The sequence below is a fragment of the Callospermophilus lateralis genome, chromosome 7 (assembly GCF_048772815.1).
Source record: "Callospermophilus lateralis isolate mCalLat2 chromosome 7, mCalLat2.hap1, whole genome shotgun sequence".
Taxonomy (NCBI): Eukaryota; Metazoa; Chordata; class Mammalia; order Rodentia; family Sciuridae; genus Callospermophilus; species Callospermophilus lateralis.
The window spans coordinates 38,867,135-38,880,068 of record NC_135311.1 but is presented as its reverse complement, the minus strand read 5'-3'; the positions used below and the strand labels follow the sequence as shown (position 1 = coordinate 38,880,068).

Sequence of the window (12,934 nt, the reverse complement as noted above, 5' to 3'; positions counted from 1 at the left end):
AAGCCATGTTCATCCAGATATTTGACCTCATGAATAAAGAACAGGAGTTTTTAGGGGGTATTGACTACTTCACAGATAAGTCCTAGCTTTAATGGCCAAGTCTTAAGTGATTAAGAATGAAAAAACAATGGCTAAAATTATTTCTACCTTCTCCTTGTTATTCATGCAGAGGACATGCTGTGCTGTTCTGCCCTATTTTATCACTTTCTCAAGTCAGAAGGGGTCTTTATTTGATTAGTACATTAGGGTGCAGGAAATCAAGCCTCATTTCTCCTATTATTTTATTTTAATCTTCAGAGCATGACCATACTCTTATACTCTTCATAATGAAATCTTTAGAAAGAGAGTCTCTTTCGTTCTGAGTCTTCACTATATTAAGAAAATCCCAGGAACAAATCGCCTGAAAAGTAAAGAAAATTATCAAGCACACCTTTCACAACTCTGTCTAATGTTTTTGTTGTTGTTGTTGATCTATTTCATTGTATTTCTCTTCAATACCTTAAAAGCTCATATAAATAGGGTAATAATATTCTTGACAGGAAGGATTCTGGACAACCAAATTACGTAAAAGGTTAGAAAAATATTTGAATCATAATCTCACTTATTATATGGCTCTTCCAGAGTCTATTGCTACAGTATTTCAAAATCTTCCAAAAGTTTCTGAGGTATTAACACAAGAGGAAGTAGTTGGTAATAAAAAAGTTTTCCAAATTTTAGAATAGGGTCACATTTAAAAAATGATTTTAATGTCTGCTCTGAGATTTTTTTTTTCATATTGAAATAGTTTAGAGACCCTCAGGGAGAATAGTCATTTTTTATAAAAGGCAAGAAGAAAATTTCACATTGATCTATGATTATCAAGAGAGCATTTCAAAAATTCAGGAAATAATACAGAAGCAGACATTGTTTGGAACCTAAGCAGGGATGGAGGGGAATGAGAGATCAGTATCCAAAACACTTTGCTGGTTTTCTTAGACATAGAAGAAGAGTAGCTACAGGAGTAAAAAGGAGCAAGAATAAAGAGATTGGTGTTCATCAAATTTCTTCTTTCTTCCCTTTTTTCCCTATTCTTACTAGCAATTGAATTGAGGCCAGGTGGCTAATTCTGGACATTGAAACACCAGTAGGTAGGATTTGATACATTCTGGCTAAGGCATTGAAAAACCTGTGGGTAATTTTCCAATTTTGTCTTTTCATCCCTAAAGACAGAGGAACTCACTTATTTAATAATGTGGGAAGTTCTGATTTATTAAAAATTGGAGTGAATCTAAGGACCCAAGATCTCACAGGACTCATGCAAAAAGTATGCTATGTGGAAGAACAAACTTGTTGAACCCCTGATATTTTGGATATGTTTCTTGCCACAGAATAAATTAGTCCATTCTAATAAATACTATCCCCAAACCTAAATGGATACAAGATACAAAAAATGAAAGCACAAGGAAGCAATGTGCATTGGATATAAAACAACGATAAAGCTAAGAAAACTTGTGTACATGATCAGGATTCAACTAAATTTTTCAAAACTTGGATGTAAGTTTAGAGCATGTTTCATGTCTACACCCTATATAATTTAAAAAAATATACATTAAAATGAGGTACAAGGAACATAAACTGAGGGTGGAAATATTATATAATGTTATCAATCAACAAAAGCTGGTTATGATTAATATTAAATTAATGTCTATTAATATATTAATAATGACAGTATATTTTTAAAACATGTGGTAAAAAAAGAAAATATATATTTTATAATGACTTTTGAAGGAAACCTGCTTTGTTTTTCTAAATATTTAATCTGATACACTTAAAATTATGAAAACTAAGTATTGATTCTGGATGAACTCACCTAAGTTGACCTTTTGCACAATTTATTTACATTTTCTTCTTGAAAAAGATCTATAATGTTTCCAAACCTGCTGACCTAGAAACTCAGAATGAAGCCCTATTTTTCTTTTCTTTTTCTTAAATTGCAGTATCATAGAATACTAACCTTGTCAGATTTTATTTCTCTTTCAGAAAGAAAAGATTTGAATGTTGGATACTTTAGGGTGCTCACTTTGTTTAAGAGTAGCTAAGAATGATTATTTTTACTACATGCAATGCAGGAGTTATTAGAGGAGGGGAAATTACCCAGGATTAAAACAACCAAAAGAAACAAAACTGCTTAAGTCTGTCTCCTATAACTATAAATAGACCCAGCAGGAAAACAAAGACTCAACTATTATTTAATCTTCTTTATTCCATATTCATCTGGGTATTCATCCTAATTTTAAATGAGTCTTACCTGAGTTCAGGGAAGTCGTAGTCCAGATCATAACATGTTTCTTTCACTTTCTCTTTACCCACCCTGGTTCATTGAGAAGAGATATATGGTCTCCATGAATCTTAAGGCAATCCTGTGTCTAATGCAATTGCTGTAGGCAGGCAGGTTTAGGATTTTATTCTTAGTGGAAGAAGACATGGTCAAGAGTGCTTTGACCTTGGTGTCAGAGATTTGAAGAAACAGCAGTGACTTCACTGGCCTTCTACCTTGCTTTACAATGTCATTGTGATGTGACAGACAAATCTACCAAGCAGGTAGATACTAATTGTTTTATTCTTAAGAGTTTATGAAATTATACATAAGTACTTTAGTTCATCCCATTTTTTTTCATTAGTGTACACATCATTAGTCTGATCCCCTTGCAATAGGACACAGTTGTGGGTTTATTGAATTAAGTGAGCAAATAATCTGAAATAAATCACTAAAAATGCTGTATCCAATTATTCTTTATTGCCAATCCACCCTGATCCCAGCTTATACACCTAAATTCTTTCCTTTTCATCAGTTCTTTCCCAGAAGGCCACAGATTTCTTCAACACAGAGAACCACATAAACCAAGACTACCAGGCTGTCAGGCCTGCTGTACCTCTGTCTGGATTTATCAACCACACTTTAGACAAAAAATTGTGGATATGCTATGTTATACTTTAAAAAGAAGTACTAACATAATTAGTTTGCAGGTAGAGAGACATAAATCATCAGTATCTATTTAAAAATTATGTGTATTAAAATCTTCTTGTCAACCTTTATTTTTTCCTTAAAATAATTCCATGAAGAAAAATAGTTTGTCTTTTTATGCCTAGCATATTTTGCATTTGAATGGATTATTTTTGACCTTCCTCCCTTTTCATGACAAAACTGTTTTATAATAACCATGAAATAATTGGCAGTGATTATTTTCTCTATTACTTACCATCAAAATAAACAACTTAAAGAGAACTTCCACTATTGAAAATTATATTCTAATACAGTAAGAGTTTCCATATAAACTGAAAGTTTGCATAACCCAAAAACCTTTAAAGCCTTCCATTTTTATTTTTGCTCTTTTAAATATAAAATACAAATACAATCTCTGAGTGCATGTATTAATGACAGAATTGAAGTAAGTTGTTTTTTTTTCCTGGAAAACATAACTGTTCATAATTGTTTCTTATAAGTTTCTGATATGTACAGTATATTATTATCATCAATAGTCATTCTGCTATTCAATAGCACACCAGAAAATTTTGAACTTCTCCTACTGTATTTTAGGACACATTGATAGGCCTTTCCCCATTTCTTTACACATTTTTTCTCTCCAGCCTCTGATAACAACCACTCTAACTCACAATTTCAATGACTCCATATCTGAGTGAGATCCTCTGGACTTGTTTTGTCTATGTGGCCTATTTCACTTGATATAATAAATTCAGTCTGAGTCCCTCTTAAAATTGGGAGCCATCTCACAACATAGACATAAAAAGCTAATTTTGGCTTTACTATAAAATACTGCTACCAATGATCTCCAATTTCATTTGTGTTATTACAAATGACAGAGTTTAATTCTTTATTATTAAATATTTTTAAATACCTTGTATACTTATCAAGTTTTCTTTATCCATTATGAACACTTAAATTTCTTCTATGTCTTGGGCATTGTAAATATTGCTGCAACAAACTTAGGAATGCAGATACCTATTTTACTTCCTTTTGTTATCTACCTAGTGATTGGTAGACCATGTGGTAATTCTATTTTTAAGTTTTGTGGAAACTCCATATTATTTTCCACCAAACTGTACTAATTTACTCTCCTATGAATGGTGTGCAAGTGTTCACTTTTCTCCACACCCTCACCAAAACCTGTTGTCATCAGTCTTTTGATAATCGCCATTCATACTAGGATAAAGTAATACCTCATTGTGATTTTGTGGTGCATTTCCTGGATAATTAAAGACATTGAGCATTTTTTATTTTTGCCATTTTATGTCTTCTTTTGAAAAATATCTATGTAACTCAGTGTCATTTGAATAAACTACGACTGTGTTAAGAGAGACATATTTTCTCATAGATGATGTTTTGAATTTCCCAGGCATAGCTATAATAAAAAGCAAACTGTCAAATTCATTTTTTCTTAAAGAGAGAGAGAGAGAGAGAGAGAGAGAGAGAGAGAGAGAGAGAGAGAATTTTCTAATATTTATTTTTTAGTTTTTTGGTGGTCACAACTCTTTATTATATTTTTATGTGGTGCTGAGGATTGGACCCAGCACCCTGTGCATGCCAGGCGAGTACACTACCACTTGAGCTACATCCCCAGCCCTATTTTCAAAATCTTGAAAAACAAATATGAATCAACTTTTGTATGAAAGAGTAGGCATTTATTTTAAATATTAGGAAGTTGTATAAAGGTAAATGGCCTTTAAAAGAAATTGAAATTGATCACTTAAAAATATGCAGAGCTTTTCCCAATATTCCATATAGTTGATCACCTGTGAAAACATTTTAGCAGCATGAGTTCTGAGAATATTAATATATTTTTAATGATGCTTCTGACAACCAATCTGGAAAGAGCTGTGTGGGAAGTAGACTGTACAAGGTACAGGCTGTAGAATTGAGTCAGAAGAAAATTACATTAGTTTCACATATTTCAAGGAGGAATGTCCTGTCTCTGAATCTATAATGACTGTCCTTTTCATCACTTGAATAGGTTATGCTTTTCTAGAGTTCTTGATAATTTTTCCATCCCCACTGTGGAGGAATGGGATTAAAATAAAGAGGTGAAGGTACTAAAGAAAAAAAAAACAACTAAAGTGGAATCCAGTTTAGGATTTTTCTAAAATATTTCTATTATGCACATAGAAACAAAGGTTGCTTATGGACAGGGAATTGACAAGATTAACAGACAGAAATTTGAGCCGCCATATAATATTTAAAGTTCTCTGCCTATGTGTATTCAGTCTCTAAAATGATTTTACCAAGGCTAATCATATTAACAAGAATATGGTTTGAACCCAATCAGTGATTTAATATCTAGACAGCCAATGACATGTTCATCTCATGAATCACTTAACTCAGCCTGTGATTTGAGAAAACCAGCCCAATTATTGTTTCACATAGGAAAGAAAATCTAATAGCTAAATCTCAGGACACTTATAATTTCCAGAGGACAACTGTGCACCCACACATGTTGTGTTACAGGGCAAAGAAAACATCTTGGGAACATTTTAATTCCCTGTGCCAACTGGTAAAAAATAAGTTTCTTCATAGAAGAGTCATATTCATTCACATTTTGAAATTTAAAAAGAATAAAATAAAATCAGAACTTTTATCCTGTTGTTTACATGATTAAAAATTTTAACAATTTTAACATTTTCTATTTTAAGAATTCTCTTCTATCCACTAGTTTGATGCTATTAGAAAATTCAAATTCAATATCTTGATAGAATTATTGTTGTGCTACCAGAAATATCACATGATTCAATGAAGAAACTTCAAAATAGATTATTATAAGCCTACAGAATCTACATCAGTCCATATGAATTTAACTAGGAAGTAAAACACTTCATATTTATCCAAGTATTTTATGGTTTTAAAAAAATTGAATTCTATATTTGATAAATATTATTATTAATGTTATGAAAAAGTGTCATTAAAATAGAGATTTACAAGCTGGGCGCTGTAGTTATGTCATAATCTCAGCAGTTCAGGAGGCTGAGACAGGAGAATTTCAAGTTCAAAGCCAGCTTCAGCAATGGTGGGGAGCTAAGGAACTCAGTGTGAACCTGTATCTAAATAAAATAAAAAAATAGGGATGGGGATGTAACTCAGTGTCTGAATGCCCCTGGATTCAATCCCTGTATCAAGGAAAGCTTGCAGGTAGAGAAAGAGAGAGAGAGATTGATTTAAAATGTTACTAGATACATCACAAATTACTCTTATTGTTTATAAACAATTCTTACTGAAAATGTTGCATTAATACCATGGTGGATTTACAAATGAACTGGTTCCAGTTGAGTCAATTACAAAAAATGCTGATAGCAAAACACTTGTATTTGTATCCTAATACATAATATTGCCAATTGTTGATTTAATCCATCTGGTGTTTTTACACCTACTGATATGCACACATAATTTAATTATTTTCCATTTAAATTTGTCTACAAATATATGTATCATCATAATAGTATGTATACAAGTAATCATGTTAATACAATGTCATATATGTTATATATATCACACATAAAAACACATATACATACACTAGGTACAATTACGAGTTTAAATAAGGGTAATACCTATATATTTGTTAGGAATAGTATTAAGTTTTGAGATAAATAGGACTATTTCATTTACTTATTTAAAAATTCCATGCCTTAGGCACTTATTTTCATTTTATTTTTTTATTTACACAGAATAAATTTAAAAAGAAAGACATGTCCAAGATAAATTTACTTTCAGAATTTCTTCTGTCAGTTTTTTTAATAGACATCATTATAACTTCATTACTAATATAAAAGAAAAATAGAGTACTTTAAGTATTGGAGAGTAGGAAAAAACAAATTACATCATGTCACATGAATATACTACCAATTTCATCATGTAGAGACTATTTGAAATTCTTATGATTTTTTTGATTTTTAAAAACACATTTAATATAAATCTATTATTTTAAACCAATAAGTAGAAAGACAAACAATGATAAATAGAGATAAAGAAGTTCTTTTTTATTTCAGTATTCTTAATAGATATTCAAAATCAAAGAATAATGAGTGGAAAGTGCATTGTTAAACTTGAATTCAGCATGTTTGATTACTTATGACTTGAAAGAAGGAGTAAGAAAAGTAAAATATAGTAAGATAATGCAGAAAATAAATAGAAGAGATTGATGACAGCATCATACCATAGAAAATTATCTTCTATAAAATTTAGAATTGGCATTTACCATAGCATATTTAATAGGGAAAAAAATCACTCTCTGTGGGAAGAAATCTGCTCACTGAACATAAATCATTGTGCAAATACCTTCACAGTGTCAAACAATTATTTTTGAAGGAAGATGAGGTGAGAACTGATAGTGACTAGAAATACAGGCAAACTCTTTGGACCCTTCACTCTTAAAAATGTGAACAGGAGAGCAAAATTTAAAAAGTAAGATATTAGTAGTAAACTTAATTAGCACGAAGTCAATTTAAGTGATACGTTTCAATATGCATTTTAATTGATGAAAATTTATTTTGTGTCAAGAATAAATACAGAAATTTCTAAACAATTTAGTTCATAGTAACTTTATCTGTAAAAATGTGAACAAATGAAAAATATGTTGAATCCTTTAATTATCTTAACATTCAATCTTCTCTATAATGGCCACAGATTAGAGACAATCAATACTGAAAAATGGACAGCTTGTCTCTAGGAAATTTATTTTAGGTTATAGGATCCCCTTGAAATGTAGGACAAGAGACTGTCATACAAAGCTTGGTTAGATTATTCAAGCCTTCAGCTGTGAAATTAGTGCATTTAGTTTAAACTTCTCTTTTCTCCTAAAAGGCTCTCTCCATTTGTGAAGATTCCTGCAAAGCATGGATACAATATCAAAAGTCCTTAACAGATCTAAATTGATTGCTCTATCAGACCAGTATAAGAAATATTAGAGTATCACTTCAGGAAAATAGAAGTAAAACATCAAACTAGAATTACTCATTAACTAATTAAGAAAAATATCATATATTTCTGATTCATTGCCCTTACTCCTCTTGTATTTCTCCATATCAGTGAAGCACAGAAAAATTTAGTCCATAAATTGCAAAAGTCTATAAATTATCCATTTTTCTCATATCTTGCTTTGCTATACGTAGCCATCAAGTTCAATAGTTTACATTGTTCATATTCCTCAAATCCTCACCATTTCTCTGTCTTTGCACTACTAATGCCTTATGTAGTCTTCTGCCATTATATGATGAGTATTTTCCCTTCAGGTATATTCTAAACTATCTTCTACCATCTGGTGAGTGTATCTTTTATAATATAAAATTTTAAATACTTTGTTATTCAAGAATATTTGGATAAATCACATATTTCTAAACATTTCTCACAGAGCACCACCTGATGGAGTTCCATGGTATGATGTCTAGCCTTAGCTCTCAGAACTTCCTACTGCTCCTTCCATTCTTTCTCCCAAAGTCCACCAACTCCTTAGTACTCCTTGCTAATTCATGTCTCCATGGCATGTCAGGTAAATTAATGACAATGCCAAGATTATAAAATATACCCCTACCTTTTCAATTTAGAAGGCTTTCCAGTGTGGACATAAGAATTATTATCTACATTACCAAGGGCAAAAATTTTTATTGAGGGGTGTCTCTTTTTTTTAACATTTTTTAGTTGGACACAATATCTCTGTTTTATTTATTTTTTTACATGACACTGAGAATCAAACCCAGTGCCTAACAAACTCGAGGAAAGTGCTCAACCACTGAGCTGCAATCCCAGCCCTTGAGAGGAATCTTATAAAATATTTCATATAAGAGAAAATACTATAAATAAAATAATCATTAACTATCATTTTAGAGGAATGCTTGCAGATATACTTTTATACTTTCAACTCAATTTCAAATCTTATGCACATGTATAAAGCATAAAACTTAAAGCACACAGCTGAAATTTTTACTAAAGCAAATGTTATTGCCAAATAGGGCAAATATAAAAAATTACCAGCATGTAAGTTAGAACTCTTCAGTAATTGTTCACTCCAATAATTGTTCACTGATTAATCCTACTTTGCCCCCACACACTCCAAAAATGAAAAGAAACACTGTGCTGACTTGTAACAATATCAATTAATTTTGCCTGGTTTTATTCTGTGGCATAGAAACAGATGTTTTCTTCAAGAAGATCTTATGCTGTATTGGTGAAAGTAATCCATGTTATTGCAGGTAGCCATGTTTACTGGTTTTAATTGATACTTAAATTCTATTTTTTTTGTATAGTACATATTTTATTGTATTCATTGTGCTATTAAGGAATAACTTTTTTCCTTAATGTTTGATTACACATCTGAACTTTATTCAGTTTGTTCTAAAAGATAACACAACTTGTGGATTTTTTAAATTGAAGAATTACAGGAAAAAATTCTTCAAATATTATTTATTAGAATATGTCTTTGTTCCCACTTACTATTAGAGAAATACTTTTAAAGATATAGAACTCTAAATTGGAGACTGTTTTCTTTGGTATTTTAAGTAAATAATTCTCTTGTATTCTGGTATAGGATTGCTTCTGATGAAAAAAGCCAGTGCTGTTCCCATATGTGCTGCATCAGTGTTCCTCTGGTTGCTTTCAAGATTTTTCTCCTTATTCTTGCTTTTAACAGTACTGGTGAATTGCATCTAGATATAATTGACAAAATAGATTTCCTACTTGGAATATTTTTAGTTCCTTAAACCTGTATGCTGACATTTTCCTTCAAATTTAGGAACATCTCAGTCTTTATCTGATTTTTTTTTCTGTGTTAGTTTCCCTTTTATCATCTTCTGAGTTTCTATTTACATATGTGATTTTATATTTCACCAGAGGTCATTGACAATGTGTTTCTAATTATTCATTTTTCTCTCTATAATTTTTACTCACGTGATGTAATCTTTTTGTTTTCATTTCTTTGCTTTATGGACAAATTTTTACATTTGGGGACTCAAGTATAATAATTTTTATATGTATACATTGTATAATGATCAAATCATGATATTTAGCATATCCATGATCTAAAAAAGTTTATCATTTCTTTTTTGCAAGAATACTTGAATATTTAGAATATTTAGAACTAGTTATTTTGAAATGTACTACATGCTAACTACAGTCAACCTACTGTATATAAAAAGACAGAAGGAACTACTACAGTCATAGTGCTTCTCACAACTGTGTTTGTTGTCACACTTTGGCAACATGACACTTTGATGAAGATATTGCTCAATGAGACATTGAAGTTCTCATGCCTTAAACATCATGAAAATTGACAGAATAGGATTGATTTCAATACCATTTCCCTTTGAATACTATCCTTTATGTGCTGCTTCATGGAGTTTAAATCAAATAAAATAGAGTGAACTGGAGGCCATGATAACTTTGTGGGATTCAATATTGATGCTGATGGTGCCTGTGTCTGTGGCCAGGAATGGTAGCAAAGACTCCAGATAGTAGTAAACACAGAGTGGGTCAAGATGCTGCCAGAGCCTGGGTGCCAGTCAGAATGTGCTAGGGTGTCACCATCTGGCACAGTAGTGAGAGGTCACCAGACCCTTGAGTTAAAACACTGACATGCATCAGCAGGTTTACTTGTCTTCTCTGATTGCTAACAGATTTGTTCAAATACAACATTTTATTAAATTAGAGTGCTGATAAAACTGTTGTTACAAAAACAACTCTCAAAATAGCATATTTCATTGTACTTGAAATTAACCGTCATTCAGACAGGAAGACAAAGCCCTAGTAAAAACCTAATGGAAATATTGTAGCCTCTTATGATCATGAAAATGTTTACAATCAATACAAATTATGTCTTTCTTAGAGAAAACTTGAAAAAAAATCTCACCATTCTATAACATTTTCCATTCTAATTAGACACTACTTATAACACTAAATTAATGTGCTAATAATATGCCACTACATAAATATTTAGAATATTTTACAGGCAGTTCACCATCAGCATTACTAAAAAAAAATTCTGTTTGGTGTGTTTTTTTTTTTTAATTTTACAAATGACTCAGTTTGAATGTTTGACAATTACAGTGAAATATTATTAAAATAAAATGTCTCATTTTCTCATAAACAATAGAAAAGAAATTTCCTGAAATTATAACATTCAAGGGATTCATCTTCAAGAACTGAAGCTGAACTCAAAAAGTAGATTATGCTAAAGAAACTGTGAGAAATGTTACTTTTGTGGGACTTTAAAAGATACCCTCTAATTTCCTTTTCTTAATTAAAAAAACGATGTTGGAATTATGAAGTGTGTGAACAATTAGTGTAATGAATTCATAATCTTTTTTAATTTCCCAATATTAATGTCAAAATTGGTATTGTAGGTGTGGCTCAGTGCAGCAGTGGCTGGAGCACATCAGCCCCAGTCGAGGAGCACAGTAGGGTAGTTCTATGCGAGAAGTTGTGGGGGCAAACTCTTTGATTCTACAATAGCTGATGAGGGAACATGGACTTTGGAGGATAGAAAAATGGTTCCTATTGTTCTCTCAAAGACAAAGAGAGATGTGGCAAATTGTTGGACTTCTCTTCTAGAATCTGAGTATGCAGTTGATCCTTGGGTACAAGACCAAATGCAGAGAAAACTTACATTAGAGAGATTCCAAAAAGAAAATCCTGGTTTTGACCTCAGTGGAGCAGAAATCTCAGGAAACTATATTAAAGGTGGACCAGATTTTTTAAACCTTAAGAAATAACTGCTTTTTTTCTTTTTCTTTCTTTTTTTTCTACATTCTGTGGATCCCAGCAGATGTTGCCAACTTAAAAAAACAAACTTTGTGCTAGAAGAAAAATATGGATGCTTGTATTTAAATTGCAAAATACATTTAAGTATGGTTCTAAAAATTGCATTCAAATATGATTTACATAGGAAACATACAATAGGAACTGTCTGTGGACATATGGTAATATATTTTAACTTATTTTTGCTCAGCATGGAGTTTTATACACTACATTTTACCAGTTTCATATTTAAATATATTTTTACTACAAAAAACAAACAAACAAACAAACAAAAAAACATTGGGGTGCTGATCATATTAAATGAAAGGGTACCTTCAGGGAAAATTAAGTTTTTTTTTTTGTTGATAAGTGTGATGCACTAATAAAGTTTAATAAACTTTTTCAGATAGTGGAAAAAATGATATTGTAACATTAAAAAGAAAATAAGTATCCTCAACAGAATTTTTGGTGGCATTTGAAATAGTATCATTGTAGGCAGAGACATAATTTATGAAGAAGGTAAAAAAAAGGACAAGGACAAAAGATGAAACTGGTAAAAGAGAAAATGATTGATATTTTTATAGCAGTAATTCAAAGAGCTCAAGGACTAAAGACAGGATGAATTATTTTCATTCTTAAAGATTTTTGAGGGATTGGTTGAAAATTCTTTCTTGAGTGTCTGGAAATAGTAGTGGCCATAGACAAGTCCTTGTAGTCACTGAATTCTGAGTGTGTACGATACCATTAGACCAGCAAGTAATAGAAAAATGAAGAGAATGCATCAACATGAAAAAAAATAGCATACAATTTGAAAAGTCAATGCAATAACATGACAGTTTTTAAGCTTTAAATATATACCAAAATATTTAAGCAAAACAAGAATTCTGAAGAATAAACATTGTTCTCAAACACAAAAGCAAAAAAAAATTAACTTAAACATAAATTATATAAAATGTATCAATTCATATATTATGAATGAAGATATTTATTAGAAAAAAATTTCCCACCCAAATTGTTTACTTTTGAAGGTGTTTAAATAGGGAAATTTCTGAATTTATTTATTTTTTCCCAGGTATCTTAACTTTATATGTAAAATAGATACAAAAAGCTTTATAAACCTAAAATAACTTTTCACTGATTAATAGTGATAAGGATTTTGTA

General features: G+C 31.0%; 1 protein-coding gene across 1 annotated transcript in view; it reads left to right on the top strand.

Annotated features, from left to right (window-relative positions):
• The window catches only part of LOC143404208 (nudC domain-containing protein 2-like), a 32,649-nt gene extending 20,901 nt beyond the window's left edge, over positions 1 to 11,748 (top strand). The window contains exon 2 of the mRNA XM_076862485.1: positions 11,457 to 11,748. Within this exon, the coding sequence (XP_076718600.1) occupies positions 11,457 to 11,748 (292 nt within the window). The remainder of the gene's footprint in view (positions 1 to 11,456) is intronic.
• The last annotated feature ends 1,186 nt before the right edge of the window (positions 11,749 to 12,934 follow it).